The sequence below is a fragment of the Phoca vitulina genome, unplaced genomic scaffold (genome assembly GCF_004348235.1).
Source record: "Phoca vitulina isolate PV1807 unplaced genomic scaffold, GSC_HSeal_1.0 scaffold13, whole genome shotgun sequence".
Classification (NCBI taxonomy): domain Eukaryota; kingdom Metazoa; phylum Chordata; class Mammalia; order Carnivora; family Phocidae; genus Phoca; species Phoca vitulina.
Window position 1 is genome coordinate 14631339 of NW_022589716.1, and position 23266 is coordinate 14654604.

At 37.9% G+C, this 23266-nt stretch overlaps 1 protein-coding gene across 1 annotated transcript in view; it reads right to left on the reverse strand.

The window, feature by feature from the left end:
- The window catches only part of DNAH12 (dynein axonemal heavy chain 12), a 234173-nt gene that overhangs the window by 165959 nt on the left and 44948 nt on the right, over positions 1 to 23266 (reverse strand). Inside the window, exons 13-21 of the mRNA XM_032412204.1 lie at positions 16317 to 16442; positions 15270 to 15404; positions 14522 to 14715; positions 13747 to 13990; positions 6005 to 6190; positions 5197 to 5397; positions 2944 to 3138; positions 1336 to 1457; positions 958 to 1240 (exon numbers count right to left, since the gene is read on the reverse strand). Of these exons, the coding sequence (XP_032268095.1) occupies positions 958 to 1240; positions 1336 to 1457; positions 2944 to 3138; positions 5197 to 5397; positions 6005 to 6190; positions 13747 to 13990; positions 14522 to 14715; positions 15270 to 15404; positions 16317 to 16442 (1686 nt within the window). The remainder of the gene's footprint in view (positions 1 to 957; positions 1241 to 1335; positions 1458 to 2943; positions 3139 to 5196; positions 5398 to 6004; positions 6191 to 13746; positions 13991 to 14521; positions 14716 to 15269; positions 15405 to 16316; positions 16443 to 23266) is intronic.

Genomic DNA, 23266 nt, shown 5'->3' on the forward strand with positions numbered 1-23266 from the left:
AAGCAGAGAAAGTCAATTATCATATGGTTTCACTTATTTGTGGAACATAAGGAATAACATGGAGGACATTAGGAGAAGGAAGGGAAAAATGGGCGGGGGGAATTGGAGGGAGAGATGAAACATGAGAGACTATGGACCTGAGAAACAAACAGGGTTTTAGAGGGGAGGGGGAGGGGGGATTGGTTAGCCCGGTGATGGGTATTAAGGAGGGCACATACTGCATGGAGCACTGGGTGTTATACGAAAACAATGGATCATGGATCACTACATCAAAAACTAATGATGTATTGTATGGTGACTAACATAACATAATAAAATTTAAAAAAATAAATGCCTTTTTTTTTTAACTATATAACTGTTCCTTTGTGGTTCTAAAGACAAAAATACATTGAATTTTATTATTCAAGATTAAGTTAACTGGATTAGCATAAGCAAGGTACATGTAGTACTTAGGTGTTACATTTCTTTCAAATATTATATACCCTCTTTTAATGTTTGTTCATCTCATTTTGAGTTTCTAAGTAATTGTTTAGGTGTGAACAGCAGGAGATCATGCATTTAACACCCCTGTCTGAGGTTCTTTCTGATCCCAGGGGCTGTACACAAAATACCTAGATGCTCTTCCATTTGCTCTTTATCTCGTTAATTCCTACTTTGGGTCTCACTTTCAATTTCACTTCCTGTAAGAGCCTATCACTAGAAAGCCCCCCCCCCACCCCATCCTAACTCATCTATACCTTATTCTCATAATACCTTTTGTCCTTTATAGCTCTTAATCACATATTATCAGTTCTTACTAACATTATTATCTTAATGTTAGAAACAAAGAGTAAAAAATAATAAATGGTTTAAAATAGTAAGAACTGTAAATGTTAATTTACCAGCACAAATTCAAAACCTCCTAAAAAGAAAGCACTTGTGGAACATAGGGTGTACATTAAATCTTAGGAAACACACCAGCCTGGCTGCCGCGATCACATCACGAATACTCCGGAGCATTAAATCTTCCACTTGAATGAGCCACTTTTCCACGGCACCTCGCGCTGCAGACGTGGAAATAAGGGCAATCAGCTGCACTCGCTCGCCTTCAGAGCTATACATGGCCTTAATATCCAAATTAGGAAGGAATTCCAACTTAGCAATGCCCTCGAAGCATTTTTTTAAATGAGGCTGAACTCTAAGTGGGTCTTTGGTCTCTGACAAAATCTCTAACATTTCATCATTAGATAAGAAGAAAAAACTAGAGAAAAACATGAAAATACAAATGCTTTAGTTATCCTTCATCACGTATCAGAAAATGCTTTAAGTTATAGCACAATTAATTATCCATCATACCGAGGGAAGAAAAGTCGTTTTTTTTCAAGATATGCATTAAGCCCTTTCATAATTTTCTCCAAAAGTTCGTTGCAGTTCTGCAATTTTTCCAATAAACCTGCTAAAGAAGCAGCAGCAAGAACCTAAAAAATACACATTTGTTCAGGTCAGCACTTATATACCAGATGTAATTATAAGTCCTAAACATTTGTCTATAGTATATGTCAAAAATGTTGAAATGTCAAAAGGCTGATGAAAATTGTTACCAAATTTTTTGTCATGTAAAACTATTATAATTCAATAAATCAAAAAATATTCTTATCCAAGGATGCAAGTTACAAATGAGAAGTTATAACTGTCATGCACATTTTCATTTCTACTATATTCTTCTGAATGATGTGGGAAAAGTCCTTTTGGTTGGTGTGTGATTTAATTTTTACATTTACAGCTGTCAACTGTAAACAATCTACAGTATGCGTTGGTGAACTACATCCCATGGGCTAAATCCAACTTGCTGCTAGTGTCTTTTTTTTTTCTCCAGCTTTATAAGGTACAATTGAAAAAAAAAAAAATTGTATATATTTAACGTGTACAACTTGATGTTTTGATATAGGAATGCACTCTGCTGCTGGTTTTTGTATGACCTGTGAGCTAAGAATTATTTTTATACTTTTAAAAGGATGAAAAAATGAAAAGAAAAATCATATTTCATGGTACATGAAAATGTCACTGTCCAGAAAGTTTTATTGTAGCGCAGACACATCCGTGCACTTACATACTGTCTCTAGCTGCTTTCTCCCTACTACAGTGGCAGACTTGTGTAGTTGCAAAAAGACTGTATGTCCCACAAAGTCTAAAATATTTACCACCTGGTCCTCTGCAGAAAAAAGCTGCTGACTTCTGACCTACAAGAAATCATGTTTCACAAAGGTTCTGAGATTACTGTGTAAGGAGGCAAAATCCTTGGAATGCATCCATTTCAGCGTACTGTTGACTCCCAATAAGTCCAGCATGGCTAATTTTCATCCAGCATTGGAAGAAATTGTTATTTCTTAAGTTGAATACCAGATAAAAAAGTGGATGTATATCTATGGACTATGCGTACTATGTGTATGAAAAATACATAGTCTGTCTTTCAACATGAGAATCACACTCAACAAGGTGCTATACTCACTAGGGGAGACACATAGCAAGTGAGGCCAACTGCAGATTCTTTGTTCCATTGCTCCCAAGCATATAGTCATTGAGTAGAATGTCAGGTCAATCACCTATACTCATTCTCTCTTTCTCTTTCTCTCTCCCCACCCCCCCTCCCCCCTCCATCTTATTTTATTTTACAGTTTATTTTACAAGAGAAGCATAGCAGTGAGTGTCTATCGCAGTCAAATGCGTTAAATGTGCATTTGAGGCGGTTGCACTATTAGAGTTATAAGTAGTGTATTGTATGAATTGAAATGTAAAGTTATTTTAATGCTTGGCTCTTTCTTCTGTTTTTCTGAACTTTCCAGTTTGTCTACAGAGAGCAGGTTTTGTTTCTGTAATCAGAAAAAAAAAAAGAGCCAGATGCTTTCTTTAATAACCACAATGAAAGGTTCCCTTTATTTGTAAGAGACAAAACAAATGCTTCACCTTTGGATCTTTTGCACAGAACTTCATGATATCTCTCCAATGTCTGTCTACTGTCTGAAACTGACGCCCTTCTTCTGGCATCTGGTGCATGATATCCTCAGAACAAAATATGGGCTCCAGGTACAGCCAGTGAGATTGTACTTTTAACCATTCATCAATCGTTTCTTGTATTCGAATCAAGCGGTCTTCCCAGGCCTTAATGAAAAGCACACTGTACTAAATTCCAGTTATTTTTTTTAAAGATTTTATTTATTTATTAGAGAGAGAGAGAGAAAGCACAAGCAGGGAGAGCAGCAGACTCCCCACTGAGCAAGGAGCCCGATGCGGGACTCGATCCCAGGACTCTGGGATCATGACCTGAGCCGAAGGCAGATGTTTAACTGACTGAGCCACCCAGGCGTCCCCTAAATTCCAGTTATTAAAGAAAAAAACATAAATTACACCAAGGAGGGACACCTGGGTGGTGGCTCAGTCGGTTAAGCATCTGCCTTCAGCTCATGATCCTGAGATCCTGGGATGGAGTCCCGAGTGGGGCTCCTTGCTCAGCGGGGAGTCTGCTTCTCCCTCTGCCTGCCGCTCTCCCTGCTTGTGCTCTCTCTCTCCAACAAATAAATAAATAAAATCTTTAAAAAAAATTACAGCAAGGGATATTTATTTAAAATTTACTCTTATTTTTAAATCAAGGCAAAACAGCTCAAGGTCATTTGTGGGTATCGCATCGACTTAGAAAAACTCTAGAAGTCCCAAGTTTTCCTAAGTCATTGAAACTCACTATAGGAAATGACTAGTTATTTAGACCAATTTCTTAATCTTTAGGGAACCATTCCAAGCCTGAAAAGCATCCAGAAATATCTTGCTGTACACCAGTGGTTATCAACCTAGGGGCTATTTTGCTCTCCACCCCAGGGGACATTTGACAATGTCTGGAGACATTTTCATTTGTCACAACCGAGAGGTGAGGGTGCTACTAATATCTCGTGAGTAGAGGCCAGGAACACCACTAAACTTCCTAACATGTACAAAACAGCCCCCACAACAAAGAATTATTGAGCTCAAAATGTCATTAGTACCAGGTTGAGAAATCCTACTCTACATCAACACAACTTGGAGGGGGCAGGGGAGGGACAAGCAAACAAGTCTCTTTAGTCTCATAGGTTTCCTAGAACTCACAAGACATTTCACTAGCTGAAGACCATTATACAATCTCTTTGGTTCTTAAATATGTGGCCTAAGATCCTGTGTGTCAAGAAATTAGGCCTCCTATTTTTATTGTTTTAAAAGCTGTTAGAGCTTTAAAATTTTTTCTTGTAAACTCTCCCTTGTTAGATAAGAAATTTCTACAAAAGACATAATATCTTATCAGGAGAAGTAGACCAGCCTGATTCATGGGAAAATGTGTAGCATTATGTCCTTTTGGAAGACAACACTCTGTCTTCTCCAAATATTGAGAGCCAAGGTCTTCCATGAAAGCACTATTTATGTTCAAATGAAAACCAGACTACCTTGGTTTGAATCCCAGTTCTGTCATTTATTACCTGGGTGAATGTGGGTAAATTACCTATCTTCCAATGCCTTGGTTTCCTTATCTCTGAGTACAGATAACATTGCCCATCTTGAACATCTGTTATGGGGGTTAGATGGTTTAATAAATGTAAAGCCCCTAGAGCAGGGGCTGTAAATATCAAGGGAAGCATCCATTTGTTGTCTGTCTTTTCCCCCATTTTATATAGCCCCCATTTAGAACTTTGATACTAGCCATGAAGCTATTAATTATAATTTGTTTTCTGTATTTACCCATATCAACTATAAGAATATGAAATAATCTAAGTCTCAAATATCATTTGTTTTGATATCAAGTGGACCATAATTCATTAATTATTCTAAAAGACCCTCAAGCTGGTTGTTTACAAATATAGCTAAAATATGGTATGTAGAACTTCATTACAAGTTACAAGAATATAGCATGAAACAGGGTCTAGGCTGCCTAAAGTTAGAATCAATAATACCAACTGTTTTCCTTCCAAGTCTATCACTGTCATTGGGGAAGTTTTTTTTAATAAAACAAATCTGCTCTTTTCAAAATTACTAGAGTTAATGTCTCAGATCTGTTCTATATGGTTCCACACTAATTTTAAATATCTGTGCCTGTATGTCACCAAAGCTATCCAACAAACTGACTTATTTCCACAAGACTATATATGTAGTAAGATTACAATTTTTATAAATGACCAGAAGCTATCATATTTGGCATACCTTGATCTCTTTTTCAAATGGTTTGATGAAAGGTGAGCCTCTCATTGTCTGAGTTTTTATAATTTGATCATCAAGGAGAGTCTGAATCTCATCTACTGAAGAAAGAATAGAGACTCCAGTATCACGATATGGACTTATATGAAAAGCAATATCATCCCAGGTTCCCATCATTGTATGCAGGGCTTTCTCTAATGAAAATTCCTAAAAGGGAGAAAAGGAGAAAGAAGGGGCTGGTGAAGAAAGGTCTTATTTATTGTATCGACTTTCCCTGGTGAATCCAGTAAGCATTGGATGCATTACACAGTCATTTTCTTAGCATAAGACACTGTAACTCTCTTTAAGTTAAAAAGGTTTCTCAAACAATTTAAAAATTCCTAAGAATAATAGTGTAGTTTAAAAAAAAATTCACTTGCTAGGAAAACTACTACTGTCAGTATTAAAATAGACACTAGAATAAAATACCTGCTGAACTTTCTGTGAAGTAGCCTTTCTACAAGCTACAGTCTGAAGATACTTTCTGTATATTTCAAGAACCCTAGAAGGTCATACTTACTCTGCTAGAATACACACACATCACATGACACACACACATGAAGAAGTCAAAGGAGCCATTTTTAGTTTGGATTTACTACAAAGAAGTCGTATAAAAGTACACACGTTGTGGGGGGAGAAAAGAGTGGTCTCCTATTGTGTTCCTCCATCTCCTCCCACTACTATCCAGTACTATATACTCACCCCCCCAAAAAACTGTGATCATTTGATTAACAAACTCATCAAATAAAGTATTTCAGTTGATCTTCATATTTACCTTGCTTGCACCTGCACTTATCACTTCAAATTTTTCCAAGTATGGTGTAAGGTTTAATTTTAAAATTTTTCTCAGTGTAGTTCCAGAATCTGGAGTCAAGTCATAGCCTACAATTTCTGATATCTGCTTCCAGTGACGAGTTCTCATTCCTGGATTACACAGGATGGAGACAGTAGGGATATAATCCTAATGGTGAAAATATAAACCATAATGAGTCACTCTTTTGACTGCCACGCACACATAGATTTTATAGATGAAGCCTCAATAGTGTAAAGATTACAGTTCTTGAAATTATTTGACATATTTGATGAGTCCAGTCAAAATCCCAATTAGAGTTTAGAGGAGAAGAGAAACTAACAAAATGATTCCAAAGTTCACCTGCACAAATAAACATTTAGAAATAGCCCAGAAAATTTTAAGAGCAAAAAAGAAAGGGGTAAATATTCTATATGATATTAAACTATATGATAAGACTATGCTAATTAAAACTGTGGTATTATTATAGAAACACAAAGTTGTTGTATATATTATATGTAGAAACATATAACATAACATAATATATAGTTACAAATACACACACATACATACATAACATAAATGGGGGAAAAGATTGCACCAAAATGCCAAAATGTAACTTCTGTTTGGAAGTGAAAATTAACTACCAAATGAAAATACTCAGTTCATCATTCTTGATATTGACATTAGAACATTTTCTTTATTTTTTTAAAGTTTTTTTCATTATTATGTTCAGTTAGCCAAAATATAGTACATCATTAGTTTTTGATGTAGTGTTCAATGATTCATTAATTGCATATAACACCCAGTGCTCAACACAACACGTGCCTTCCTTAATTTTCTTTAAAATCAAGAACAAGATAAGCACACCTATTATTACCACTTCTAATGAACACTGTATTGAGTGTCCCAGCCAGTGAAGTAATATAAACAAATAAAAGATTGGGGAATAGAAATTTAAAAAACAAAACTACCCAAAGAAAACCAAAACATGAATTCAAAAAGATATATGCACGCTATGTTTACTGCAGTATTATTTATAATACCCAAGACATGGAAGCAACCTAAGTGTCCATCAATGGATGAATGGAAGAGGATGTGGTATATATACAATGGAATATTACTCAGCCACAAAAAAAGAATGAGATGAAGGCACCTGGGTGGCTCAGTCAGTTAAGCCTCCAACTCTTGATTTTGGCTCAGGTCATGATCTCAGGGTTGTGAGATAGAGCCCCAAGGGACACTTTGCACTGGGCATGGAGCATGCCTAGGGTTCTCTCTCTCTTCCTCTCCCTCTGCCCCTCCCCCCCCCACATGCACGTATGCATGCTCTCTAAAAAAAAAAGAATGAGATCATACCATTTGCAAAATGGATGGACCTAGGGGGTATAATGGAGGAAAAAACTGACATTGTTCACAGATTATTGTCTATGTACAATGACTAGATATTAAATTAATATAAAGAAAATTAAAAGAATTACTATATATAAGCCACAGATAGCATAATTAACAAAAAGACCAATTTATGGTAGCAACAATAAAATAAAGTACCTAGGGATAAATTTTGTTTAATTTTTTAAAGTTTACTAATATCTTTTTTAGTAATCTCTACACCTAACTTGGGGCTCAAACCCAAACCCTAAGATCAAGAGTCACATGTTCTTCCAACTGAGCCAGCCAGGTGCCCATACCTAGGGATAAATTAAGTGAAAGCTGTGCAAAGCTATTTTGGAGAAACCATATAACTTTATTAAAAGATGTTAAAGAAAATCTAAATACCATGCACTGGTAGATTCATTATCATATAACTGACAAAGGACTATTACCCAGAATATATTATAAAAAATTTCATAAATTAACAATAAAAACAACAGAAACAACCACTGAAACAAAAATGACAAAAGAGTCAAAGGGCCTAAATAGGCATTTCACAGAAGAAGAAATATGAAATGTAAGTACTCTGAGGGATCTTTGTTCATAAGACCATAAGTAGGAAAATCAATGAATTAGGTAAGTAAGCAATAATATATAGGAGTGAAAATGAAGGACTACAGTCATTCCCAAGACATGGATGAGTTTTAGAAACATAAGGCTGAGTGAAAAAAAATCAAGTCACGTAAGACTAAAAATGGATGATATATTTTTATAAATTGTTACATACAAATACGAACAAACAAAAAAAGAATTACAAACAATTTATGACACACTTATCTTCAAGGGGGACTAAGGGGCTTAAAATAGGGAAGGATTATATAGAGAGAAGCAAGAGTATTGATAATTTTTTAATTTTAAAGAATAGGTAAGAGTTCATGCATGTTCATTTTCTTCATAGCTTACATGTATGTTACATATAGTCTTCAAGTATTCGATAATAAAAATGTGTTAACAGAGAGAGATAGAAAAAGAACACTTATCTCTTCCTGTTCCCAATCCAATTCAAAGCCCAACAAAATCATATTTACACTTCTGGTCACCTCCTTAGTAAAGCCTTATCTGTTTTCCAAATGACAAAATTAATTGCTCTATGCCCTTTTCTTTCAGAGGATACTGCTATCTTCTACCTATGAATTTCTTCATTCTGCCTTTTATTACCAGTTGTTTACAGACATTTCTCTTGCTACATTGTGTTCTGAGGGGCAAAAGTCAATTTGTGTGACCTGGACAAAAAAATATTGAACTAGAAGACTCTAATGTCAATATCCAAGCCACTAATTACGTGAAAAATTTTCTTAAAAAGACATTTAGATTGGAAAGAAAAACATAAAACTCTCTCTATTTACAGGTTACATGATCTCATATATAGAAAATTCTAAGGAATTCAATTATTTTTTAATATTTTTTAAGTAATCTATACATCCAACATGGGGCTCAAACCCTGATATCAAGAGTTGCAGGCTCCACCACTTGAGTCAGTCAGGTGCCCCACTAAGGAATTCATTTAAAAACCGTTAAAACTGATCATCATCATTAGCCATCAGGGAAATTCAAATCAAAACCATATTGAGATATCACCTTACACCAGTCAGAATGGCAAAAATTGACAAGACAAGAAACAACAAATGTTGGAGAGGTTGTGGAGAAAGGGGAACCCTCTTACACTGTTGGTGGGAATGCAAGTTGGTACAGCCACTTTGGAAAACAGTGTGGAGGTGCCTCAAAAAATTAAAAATAGAGCTACCCTATGACCCAGCAATTGCACTACTGGGTATTTACCCCAAAGACACAGATGTAGTGAAGAGCCATATGCACCCCAATGTTCACAGCAGCAATGTCCGCAATAGCCAAACTGTGGAAAGAGCCGAGATGCCCTTCAACAGATGAATGGATAAAGAAGATGTGGTCCATATATACAATGGAATATTACTCAGCCATCAGAAAGGATGAATACCCAACTTTTACATCAACATGGAGGGGACTGGAGGAGATTATGGTAAGTGAAATAAGTCAAGCAGAGAAAGTCAATTATCATATGGTTTCACTTATTTGTGAACATAAGGAATAACATGGAGGACATTAGGAGAAGGAAGGGAAAAAATGAAGGGGGGTGGAATCGGAGGGAGAGATGAACCATGAGAGACTATGGACTCTGAGAAACAAACTGAGGGTTTTAGAGGGGAAGGGGGTGGGGGGATGGGTTAGCCCAGTGATGGGTATTAAGGAGGGCACGTACTGCACGGAGCACTGGATGTTGCATGAAAACAATGAATCGTGGATCATTATATCGAAAACTGGTGATGTATTGTATGGTGACTAACATAACATAATAAAATTAAATTAAAAAAAAAAACTTGAGGGAAAAAGGAAAAAAATGGTAGCTGGTGTGTCCTTTCAATGTCATCTCAGGTATAGGGCCACCTAAGGAAAATGTAACTATTTAAAGACTGTATTTTATTCAACTCACTGTTTATTACTCAATGTCCCAGACTTTGTAAAATTACAACTTGTAGATTTTTGTCCGATAGAGATGTAAGTAATTTCTGTTAAATACAAAAGGTAACTCCAAATGTTATACTTTGTTCTGTGTGACATTAACCAGTTTTAGATCAATACTAGCAATCTTTTTCTAACATTCCTTTATTAAATTGCCCATAAATACTCAGCTCCTCAACTGCTCTTTGAACCAGACTTACCACCTAACTGGTTCTCTCATTAATTAGTAAATAGAATAAAATATTTGATATATGTTTATTTTTATATTTGTATGATCATGTTTCCATTTTTTATAAATAATAATTTAATAAAGTAAATTTTTTTACTTTATTTAAAATTTACTTTTTTTTAAATCAGAGGATCATAGATTATCCAACTTTCCATTTTGATTAGTAAGGACTTTGTTTTTAACCTTCCACTTGTTATCATCATCATGTGTTTTTGCTTATTCCCCAGCATTCAACAGAACTTGATATAACATAATAGGCACTCAAAAATTATTTGTTAAATAAATGAATTATTAACACCTAAAAAGTAGAAAGGACATACTCTCAAAGTGAATAAGTTTAGCTTTATTAAAAATTCATTATCATGCTCAGGTCATGATGCAGGGTCCTGGGATCAAGCCCCACATCGGGCTCCCTGCTCAGCAGGGAGTCCACTTCTCTCTCTCCCTCTGCCACTCTCCCCACCCCCCAGCTCATGCGCACTCTCTCTCAAATAAATAAAATCTTTTTAAAAAAAGAAATAAAATATGGGGTGCCTGGGTGGCTCAGTCGGTTAAGCATCTGCCTTCGGCTCAGGTTATGATCCCAGGATCCTGGGATCGAGTCCCTCATTGGGCTCCCTGCTCAGCGGGAAGTCTGCTTCTCCCGCTCCTTCCCACTTGTGCTCTCTCTCGCTATCTCTGTCTCTCTCAAAAAAATAAATAAAATATTTAAAAAAGAGAAATAAAATTGAGAAAATAAAACTTCCCATTTGTTTCATAAGGTCAATATAATCCTGATACCAAAACCTGCACAGACATTACAAGAAAATTAAGATCAACATCCCTCCCGCCTCAAGAATCCTCAATAAAATGTTAGCAAATAATAAACTATGAAAGTACTAGAAGGAAACAGAGGGTTACAGGAGGGAGGGGGATGGAAGGATGGGGTAACCTGGTGATGGGTATTAAGGAGGGCACATGTTGTGATGAGCATTGGGTGTTATATGCAACTAATGAACACTACATCAAAAACTAATGATGTACTATATGTTGGCTAATTGAACTTAATAAAAAAAAAAAACTATTCTGGAATGTTATTTACTCTAGTTTTGGACTTTGACATAAATGAGCCATAAATTGAAGCCCCAATCTGGAGTAAATAGATTACCATGGCCCTGAGGCCCAAAGGTCACTATAAAGGCAGCAGTCCAAAAAAGAATGCTCAATAAAGGCTCTATGTCAAAGAGGAAAAAACAAACAAAAAACAAAAAAACAACATTATCTTGGAATGAGGAAAGCATTTCTAGCTATAATTTAAAATTCAGTAGACAAAGGAAAAGAATGGGGGCACCTGGCTGGCTCAGTTGGTGGGGCATGAGACTCTTGATCCCAGGGTGGTGAGTTCGAGCCCTATGTTGGGCATAGGGATTACTTAATTTAAAAAAAAGGAAAAGAATGATAACTACAGGGCGCCTGGGTGGCTCAGTTGGTTAAGCGACTGCCTTCGGCTCAGGTCATGATCCTGGAGTCCCTGGATCGAGTCCCACATCGGGCTCCCTGCTCGGCAGGGAGTCTGCTTCTCCCTCTGACCCTCCCCCCTCTCATGTGCTCTCTTTCTCTCTCAAATAAATAAATAAATAATCTTAAAAAAAATGATAACTACATAAAAATAAAAAACCTTCCTTTTCCGTTTACTTTGGAACAATAAATCTAAATTCAAATAAAAACATAAAGAGGCTTTTGCAAGGAGGTGCCTGGGTGGCTCAGTTGGTTAAGCGTCCAACTCTTGGTTTTGGCTCAGGTCATGATTTCCGGGTTGTGAGATCCAGCCCTGACTAGGGCTCTGCGCTCAGAAGGGAGTCTACATGAGATTCTCTCTCTCCCTCTCCCCCCTTTGTCCCTCCCCCCTGCCCCTCTCCTTGCTCATGCTTTCTCTCTCTCTCTCAAATAAATAAATAAATAAATAAAATCTTTAAAGAAAAAGGCTTCTGTAAGGCAAGAGCCATGATAAAGTCAAAAAACAAATAACAAATATTTGCAAAATACATCATAGACAAAGCCTAGTCTCTCTAATATATACGTATTATATATACTTATAATGTCCTAGGAAATTAATATGTCCTAGAAATATTAATATAATTAATATTAATATAGAAATATAAATAAGATTAATATATATTATGTCCTAGAAATCAGTAAGAAAAATATCAATAATTCAATAGATAGACAATGATAAGACCAAACAGTTCACAAAGAAATACAAAACATTCTTAAATATATACAAATATGCTTAACATTTTATGAAATAAGAGAAATGAAAATTCTCTTAGCAGATTAGCAAAAACCCAAGTTTAAGGATATTCTCTTGTTGAGGGTGGTGAGACTTTAAATAGGCATAGCCCCTAGGTAAGGTAATTTGACTATAGATTTTAACCTGGCATTTACTGTTCTGGAATTTACCCTGAAGTCACACCTTCACACACACATGAAATCTAACACCAATATATAACATTATACAGGTACAAAAAAAGGAGAAAAAAAGTTTATATTCGATGAGAAAAGTCTCCAAGATAAAGTAATCAAAGCAAAGGGGGGGAAATAATACATATAGTATGCTATATTTTATGTAGAAAGATGTCAGAATAAGAATATATATTCACATTGTTATATGTGTAACAAAACTCTGGAAGTATACACATGAAAGTCCTAACATTGATAACGTGAGTTATATGGGTGAGAAACATGGGAAGGAGACTTTCCAAATACATCTTTTTTTTTTTTTTAAGTAGGCTCCACGCCCAACATGGAGCCCAACGTGGAGCTTGAACTCACAACCCTGAGACCAAGACCTGAACTGAGATCAGGAGTCAGACGCTTAACTGACTGAGCCACTCAGGCACCCCTCAGATATATCTTTTTATATTTTTTAAGCCACACAACTATATTCAATATTGAAAATGATTTTAAGTGGTTTCTTTGAAAAAATTTCAGGCAGCTCATGGAATCTCTAAGAGTCCTCGGCCCAGACAGGAACAGTGCTCCAAATGCCATCCGAGTTTGCGCTCTGAGTATGCCGACAGTGGAAACTTGGCACTGCCCCTGGGACCACTGCAACTGCTGCCTAGGGATGCTGGAGGCCTTATGCACCGTCACAAAAACACTTATTATCCTCTTGTAAAGATGACTGAAGCCCGCGAGGCTAACTAGCTTGCCCAAGGTATGCCACGGCCAAGCACAGAATTGTGATACAAACCTAAGTGGCATGACTTTACAGCTTTCCCAACTAACTGATACCCTGTGTTGTTGCGCTTGGATAGGCTGATGGGTCTGCCCTCGTCATTTTTTACCCTCTTTATATGGTTGTCGCTGGTCATTCTAGGCTTTGCTATCTGCCATCCATTGTTCTACAAAGGGATTGATTTCAGTGACTTTATCAGCAAAGGATGAAGCATGGATTTAGTAATAGATCAAGTTTTCCAGCTTCAGCTTTGGTTTTACTTCCAAATCTTTCTATTTCGCTTCATTAGCACTGGATGATGTGAATAGCTCCTACCAGGGCTTTCTAAAATGTCATTAGATGTGTTCATACCTTAAAAACTTTTATCTGCTCCATTACTGTGGAGCACATAGTAATAGTAGGATTCTCTTTTGGTTCTTCTTCAAGTCTCTCTTCTCCCAGAGATCGCCTTTTTGCTGCCTTTCTTTTTTCTTGTAATTCCTTCTTTTGCTTCATTTGGAAAAATTTCAGGGTCTTAAAAATTTCTCGGGAAAATTCATCCACATCAGCTTCCATACTTTCCCCATTAAGGTCCAAAAACCCTCCATCCATCCACCTGAATTGAAGACAAAATATTAAACTCAGAAACTTCTGGAGTGCAAAGAGGGACTTGGAGATTCTTCAGGCTAACCTCCTCATTTTAATAGAGAAACAACTGTGGGCCAGAGCAGTTAACAGTTTTTCTTAATCACACAGGTAGAGTTGATGGTAGAGAGATAAGATTAACACCATCATCTCAACCATGCTGCATGTGCTAAAATATGTATCAGACTGTAAATGGCTGACTAAGAGTAGCCAAATGAAATGCAGATTTGACTCCAAAAAATATTAGTCAACTTCATTAATTGCATAAAGAGGGGAAACAGCTCTGGAAAACCCAAGTGAGACTTCAGTATCGTATTGGTAAGGTCAGGTGCTACCTTAGCACCAGTTGGCATCTCTCCTGTATGACACTTGGTTCTCTTTCAAATGGATGAATATGTCCTACTTTTAAACACTTAGCCGACAGCAATATAAAAAATCACTATACATCTTACAAATCCTTTTACATCATTTGCTTAATTTTTATTACATTACCAGAAATTACCGTTTTTCTGTTCGTTGCCACCTCAGAACAAGATTGAAAAACTTCTGATAGGGCTCAATGTTCACTTTTAATTTATCCAGTTCAGGATATTTTGTCAATTCCCATTTGAAAAGTTCCTCTTCTTTATTAATAAACTGAGCTGCTTCCTCAGATTCCTGAATACGTTTTTGTAGTTGCCTTACATCTGTCACATACTGAAAGCAAATAATTTTTTGTCTCAACAAATATCCAAGTAATGTTATAAGACTATATGACACTGCATAGGCTGTGTCCTTGCATTTACATTGCAACTTTATTTTTTTTAAGATTTTATTTATTTGAGAGAGAGACAGAGAAAGCATGCGCACACGAGCAGAGGAGAGGGGCAGAGGGACAGGGAGAAGCAGACTCCCTGCTGAAGAGGGAGCCAGATGCGGGACTTGATCCCAGGACTCTGGGATCATGACCTGAGCCAAAGGCAGATGCTTAACCAACTGAGCCACCCAGGCACTGACACTGCAACTTTAAATACCAACTTTACAACACTACTATGATATAGAGCAAAAGATATGGTTCCATCTATTTTACAGATAGAAAGCTAAGCCACAAGAAAGATCACATACATAGTACCAGTTCCAGGCCTAAGAGTCAGACCCCTCTTTGCCATACATAGTAAGCATATGTTTTTCTGTATTTTTAAATGTATGCAAACATGTCTCATATTAATCTACAGGCCTGTCATAGTTATGCTCTTCTGTGTTTATCATACCTGTTGCATGCGGTCCAATTCTGCAAATTCTGTAAACTCTTCCATGCGACGTGATTCCTTTTCTATTTCCAAAATCAGTTTCTCTCTCTTGGCAATTAGCTCATTTTCTTTTTTATGTTTAGCACTCTCAATGAGCTTTTTAAGAGACAATTTGATCAGGTTAATTATTTTGTTACAAAGGAAACCTATCAAGTCAGAAATCTGAATGCTTTGTATGGTAATAAAAAACACCACAGAAGTAAAAATGAGTACAAAAGTGAAACACTAATAAAAAAATGCAAAGAATAATAAACCACCCAGAAAGATTTTCCTAGCTCTCTGAAGTGACTGTAATGATTCTTATGTATTATTAACAGATGCTGGGTAACGGTAGAAGCTACCACTTATTGAGCACGTGCCATGTGTCAGGAACTATCCAATACCTTACCTACATTAGCACAGTTATTATTATTATTCTCAGTTCAGAGATGAAGAAATTTAGGCTTACAGAAATCAAGAGGCATGTCCAATGTCACAAAGTCATAAAAGACAAAATCTGCACTAGAACTTTGGTTTATCTGACTTATTTGCTTTTTCATTACTATACCATCTCACTTCCCACTTTAAGAGAAGTTGGTTTACACTAGAACTGTTCTAAAATCTAAAGTATATTCAATCCGATATAAAATTCTGAATCTGCTACTTCTTTTCTCTCTCATCCTGGGCCAGTTACTTAACTTCTCTGAGACTCACTTTTCTCATCTATGAAATGGGGGAAATAGGAGGACCTGGGATTTCTGCAGGTACTAAATGAATTACTAAATGCAAAGCACTTAAGGCAGTGCTTACTATTATTACCAGTCTATAACGGTTCTGACCTCTTTAATGTCAGTCCCACTTCTTACCAGATCCTGTATTAAGCCTAACAGCCTGTTCTTAACCTGCAGGGCCATAAATGTTTCTAGCCCCAAACTCATATTGACACATAAAGTTAGTTTTTAAAGGTAGATCAAATAAATGTGCTTAAAATGTCAGAATACAAAAATATATACTGAAAAAGATATTTACCACATCATTTTCATCAAAGATGGGATTAATTTTCCTAGGCCACATAAGGATAGCTGAATTTAAAGCTAAGTCTTCTTGAGAAAACAGGAAAACATCTAAAAAGTAACTCATTCGGCGTTTGGATTCCTACAAAAGAAACTCCATATATAATACACCATGTAGAAAAACTAAGGCATTATGGAAAGGAGAAGAACCAACAATTTCTAATACTCTAAACAAGGTTTTGGAAACATGTCATGTTTATGAAGACAGAACCAAAACTCTCACTATTTGTAATTTATATGATGGTATATGTAGACATCCCAAAAAAATCTTCAGATAAACTATTAAAATGAAGAGAAATAAAAAATATATAACATTTTTATTTTTTTTAAGAATTATGTATTTATTTGAGAGAGAGAGCACACACACACAAGGGGCAGAGGGGGGACTGGGAGAGGGACAGAAATCCTCAAGCAGACTCCCTGCTGAGCACAGAGCTTGACCATGCAGGGCTTGATCCCAGGAGATCATGACCTGAGCCAAAATCAAGAGTCGGCCACTTAATTGACTGAGCCACCCAAGCACTCCAATATACAACATTTTTAAAGGTAAGGTTTTTAAAGAAAAAAGAAATTTCAAAAATTAAGAAAAAATTCAGTGATCAATATGAATTTATATATAACAATAAATTTTATATTATAGCGCAAAGTATAAAATAAATATCCATAAGTCCATAATGATATAAATAAGTCATTGAATAAATTAATAAGGGAAGGAGGAGACAAATCTCCCATGCAGAAGAATTCCAAATAAATTATGTAGCTACTTTACTCCAGGAGAGTGTTAACTCCCCAATTCTGAAGTGTGGGCTGCAAATAGTGACTTCCTTCCAGAGAGGACATATGGGAGGGAGAGAAAAGAGTGGAGAGACTTGGGCGCCTGGGTGGCTCAGTTGGTTAAGTGACTGCCTTCGGCTCAGGTCATGATCCTGGAGTCCTGGGATCGAGTCCTACATCAGGCTCCCTGCTCAGCAGGGAGTCTGCTTCTCCCTCTGACCCTCCCCCCTCTCATGCTCTCTCTATCTCATTCTCTCTCTCAAATAAATAAATAAAATCTTTAAAAAAAAAAAAAAAAGAGTGGAGAGACCTGATAAACACTACTTCAGACTGGAGATCAAGGTCAACATCAATAGTGGTAAGTCATGGTGATAATATGTACCCCTGATATGATGTGATGAAAATGGCATTTGCCTTTGTGATCTGATCCTCCTTCAGAAAACCCACTACCTCAGTCTAATCATTAGAAAAACATCAGACGAATTCCAAAACGGGGCTACTCTCTGATATACCTGACCCATACTTCTCAACACTATGAAGGTCATTAAAAACAAAACTAAAGAGGGGGAGCCTGGCTGGCTCAGTTGGTAGAGCATTCAACACTTGATCACAGGGTTGTGAGTTCAAGCCCCATGTTGGGTGTGGAGCCTACTTAAAAATAAAAAAAACCAGGATTCTAGAAAGATGGCAGAGGAGTAGGGGACCCTATTTCAACTGGTCCCTGGAATTGAGCTGGATATCTACCTGACCACTCTGAGCACCCACAAAACCAGCCTGAGATGTAAGAAGATCTGGATCTCTACAAACAGAATATCGCAGGTGGTTGGTTTTGAGGTACGAAGCCGGGAGCCGTGATTCCACGGGCAGATATCGGAGGATAAACGGCAGCGGGAGGGTGCCTGGCCGTGGGGATCCGACACCGCCGGTGAGTGACAGCTGCGCCCGCTGCGGACAGGCACAGACAGACTCGCAGACTGATAGTGGCCGGAAAGGACTTTAGGGCAGCCCCCGGGGCGGAAACCCGGAACTGCGGGGTCGCGCGTGCAAACTGGGAGCAGCTGGCGGTTTTAGAAGCACAAAGGGCAGAGACGTGCCCCAACCTGGAGGCAGGACTGGGAGCGCTGCGGAGGGGCGCACAACCCAGGACGCTGCAGTCTATAGCAGCACGGACAGAAACGGAGACAGTGTGGCCTGGAGAGCTCACTGAAGAACAGACTGTGGTCTCTCTGCTCTGAGGCAGAGGGTTGGAAACAGTCTCTTCTGCTCTGACTCGCGGAAGAGACGCGGAAAGCCGCCAGGGAAAGCCACCAGAGAACAAAAGCCCCCAAAACTGATTCCCGCTGAGCCCATTCCCCACCACAGGGGCGCAGGGCAACTCCGCCCAAACAGGGCTGCCTGAGTAACAGCGCAGCAGGCCCCTCCCGCAGAAGACAGGCTGGGAAAACAAGAGGCCAGGAACCCTAAGGTCCCTGGAAAACAGGTGCATCTTGCTTGGGTTCTGGTCAATAATTTGGACTCTATACATTCCCTCAAACACCCATCAACAGAATGACTAGGAGGAGGAACCCCCAAAATAGAAAAGACTCAGAGATTATGACTTATGCTGCAGATTCACAAATGGATGCAGATATAACCAAGATGTCGGAGATGGAATTCAGGCTAGCAATTGTGAAGACAATGGCTAGAATGGAGAAATCAATTAATGGCAACATAGAGTCTCTAAGGGCAGAAATGAAAGCTGAATTGGCAGAACTTAAAAATGCTATCAATGAGATCCAATCCAATCTAGATAATCTAACAGCTAGGGTAAGTGAGCCAGAAGAACGAATAAGCAACCTGGAAGACAATATAATAGATAAAAAGGGAAAAGAGGAGGCCAGGGAAAAACAACTCAGAATCCATGAAAATAGAATCAGAGAAATAAGTGACACCATGAAGCGTTCCAATGTCAGAATAATTGGAATCCCGGAGGGAGTGGAGAGAGAGAGAGGACTAGAAGATGTACTTGAGCAAATCGTAGCTGAGAACTTCCCTAATCTGGGGAATGAAACAAACATTCGAGTCCTAGAGGCAGAGAGGACCCCTCCCAAGATCAAGGAAAACAGGCCAACACCCTGGCATATAATAATAAAACTTGCAAATCTTAGAACCAAGGAAACCATCTTAAGGGCAGTTACGGGGAAGAGATTCCTTACATACAGAGGGAGGAACATCAGAATAACGTCAGACCTATCCACAGAGACCTGGCAAGCCAAAAAAGCCTGGCAAGACATATTCAGGGTACTAAATGAGAAGAACATGCAGCCAAGAATACTTTATCCGGCAAGGCTATCTTTTAGAATGGATGGAGAGATGCAGAGCTTCCACGACCGGCAGAAACTGAAAGAATATGTGACCACTAAGCCGGCCCTGCAAGAAATATTAAGGGGGGTTCTATAAAAGGAGAAAGACCCCAAGAGTGATCTACAACAGAAATTTACAGGGACAATCTATGAAAACAACGTCTTGACAGGCAACATGATGACAATTCATATCTTTCAATAATCACTCTCAATGTGAACAGCCTAAATGCTCCCATAAAACGGCACAGGGTTGCAGATTGGATAAAAAGACAAGACCCATCCATATGCTGCCTACAAGAGACTCATTTTGAACCTAAGGATACATCCAGACTGAAAGTGAAGGGATGGAGATCCATCTTCCATGCCAGCGGACCTCAAAAGAAAGCTGGGGGGGGCACCTGGGTGGCTCAGTCATTAAGCGTCTGCCTTCAGCTCAGGTCATGATCCCAGAGTCCTGGGATCGAGCCCCGCATCGGGCTCCCTGCTTGGCGGGAAGCCTGCTTCTCCCTCTGCCACTCTCCCTGCTTGTGTTCCCTCTCTCACTGTGTCTCTCTCTTCAAATAAATAAATAAAATCTTTAAAAAAAAAAAAAAAAAAGAAAGCTGGGGTAGCAATTCTTATATCAGACAAATTAGATTTTAAACTAAAGTCTGTAATAAGAGACACAGAAGGACACTATATCATTCTTAAAGGGTCTATCCAAAAAGAAGACCTAACAATTGTAAATATCTACACCCCCAACATGGGAGCAGCCATCTACTTAAGCCAACTGTTAACCAAAATAAAGAGTCATACTGATAACAATACATTAATTGTAGGAGACCTCAATATTCCACTCTCAGCAATGGACAGATCATCTAAGCAGAAAATCAACAAGGAAACAAGAGCTTTGAATGATACACTGGACCTCATACATATTTACAGAACACTCCACCCTAAAACAACAGAATACTCATTCTTCTTGAGCGCACATGGAACTTTCTCCAGAACAGACCACACACTGGGTCACAAATCAGGTCTCAACCAATACCAAAAGACTGAGATTATTCCCAGGATATTCTCTGGCCACAATGCTTTAAAACTGGAACTCAATCACAAGAAAAAATTTGGCAGAAATTCAAACACTTGGAAGCTAAAGACCACTCTGCTCAAGAATGTTTGGGTCAACCAGGAAATCAAAGAAGAACTTAAACAATTCATGGAAACCAATGAGAATGAAAACACATCGGTCCAAAACCTATGGGATACTGCAAAGGCAGTCCTAAGGGGGAAATACATAGGCATCCAAGCCTCACTCAAAAAAATAGAAAAATCCCAAACTCACCAACTAACTCTACACCTTAAAGAACTAGAGAAAAAGCAACAAACGACGCCTAAGCCACGCATTAGGAGAGAAATAATTAAAATTAGAGCAGAAATGAATGAATTACAAAGCAGAAACACAGTAGATCACATCAATGAAACTAGAAGTTGGTTCTTTGAAAGAATTAATAAGATTGATAAACCACTGGCCAGACTTATCCAAAAGAAAAGAGAAAGGACCCAAATTAATAAAATTATGAATGAAAGGGGAGAGATCATGACTAACACCAAGGAAATAGAAACAATTATTAGAAATTATTATCAACAACTATATGCCAATAAACTGAGCAATCTGGATGAAATGGAGGCCTTCCTGGAAACCTATAAGCTGCCAAGACTGAAACAGGAAGAAATTGACAACCTGAATAGGCCAATAACCAGTAACGAGATTGAAGCAGTGATCAAAAACCTCCCAAAAAACAAGAGTCCAGGGCCTGATGGATTCCCTGGGGAATTCTACCAAACATTCAAAGAAGAAATAATACCTATTCTACTGAAGCTGTTTCAAAAAATAGAAACAGAAGGAAAACTTCCAAACTCACTCTATGAGGCCAGCATTACCTTCATCCCCAAACCAGGCAAAGACCCCATCAAAAAGGAGAATTTCAGACCGATATCCCTGATGAATATGGATTCCAAAATTCTCAACAAAATCCTAGCTAATAGGATCCAACAATACATTAAAAGGATCATCCACCACGACCAAGTGGGATTTATCCCTGGGATGCAAGGCTGGTTCAACATTTGCAAATCAATCAATGTGATAGAACACATTAATAAGAGGAAGGAGAAGAACCATATGGTCCTCTCAATTGATGCAGAAAAAGCATTTGACAAAATACAACATCCTTTCCTGATTAAAACTCTTCAGAGTATAGGGATAGAGGGAACATTCCTCAAGTTCATAAATTCCATCTATGAAAAACCCACAGTAAATATCATCCTCAATGGGGAAAAGCTGAGAGCCTTTCCCTTAAGATCAGGAACACGTCAAGGATGCCCACTCTCGCCACTATTGTTCAACATAGTACTAGAAGTCCTAGCAACAGCAATCAGACAACAAAAAGAAATAAAAAGTGTTCAAATTGGCAAAGAAGAAGTCAAACTCTCTCTGTTCACAGACGACATGATACTTTATGTGGAAAGCCCAAAAGACTCCACCCCCAAATTACTAGAACTCATAGAGCAATTCAGTAATGTGGCAAGATACAAAATCAATGCACAGAAATCAGTTGCTTTCTTATACACTAACAACGCAACTGTAGAAAGAGAAATTAGAGAAATGATTCCATTTACAATAGCACCAAAAACTATAAGATACCTAGGAATAAACCTAACCAAAGAGGTAAAGGATCTATACTCTAGGAACTACAGAACACTCATGAAAGGAATTGAAGAAGACACAAAAAGATGGAAAAATATTCCATGCTCACGGATCGGAAGAATAAACATTGTTAAAATGTCTATGCTACCCAGAGCAATCTCTACCTTCAATGCCATCCCAATCAAAATTCTAATGACATTTTTCAAAGTGCTGGAACAAACAATCTTAAAATTTGTACGGAATCAGAAAAGACCCCGAATCGCCAAGGAAATGTTGAAAAAGAAAAACAAAGCTGGGGGCATCACGTTGCCTGATTTCAAGCTATATTACAAAGCTGTGATCACCAAGACAGCATGGTACTGGCACAAAAACAGACATACAGACCAATGGAACAGAATAGAGAACCCAGGTATGGACCCTCAACTCTATGGTCAAATAATCTTTGACAAAGCAGGAAAAAACATGCAATGGAAAAAAGACAGTCTCTTCAATAAATGGTGCTGGGAAAATTGGACAGCCACATGCAGAAGAATGAAACTCGACCATTCTCTAACACCATTCACAAAGATAAACTCAAAGTGGGTGAAAGACCTCAATGTGAGACAGGAATCCATCAAAATCCTAGAGGAGAACATAGACAGTAACCTCTTTGACATCGGCCACAGCAACTTCTTTCAAGATACATCTCCAAAACTAGTGAAACAAAAGCAAAAATGAACTTTGGGACTTCATCAAGATAAAAAGCTTCTGCACAGCAAAGGAAATAGTCAACAAAACAAAGGCAACCCACAGAATGGGAGAAGATATTTGCAAATGACACTACAGATAAAGGGCTGGTATCCAAAATCTATAAAGAACTTCTCAATCTCAACACCCAAAAAACAAATAATCAAGTCAAAAAGTGGGCAGAAGAGATGAACAGACACTTCTCTGAAGAAGACATACAAATGGCTAACAGACACATGAAAAAATGTTCATCATTAGCCATCAGGGAAATTCAAATCAAAACCACATTGAGATACCACCTTACACCAGTTAGAATGGCAAAAATGGACAGGGAAAGAAACAACAAATGTTGGAGAGGTTGTGGAGAAAGGGGAACCC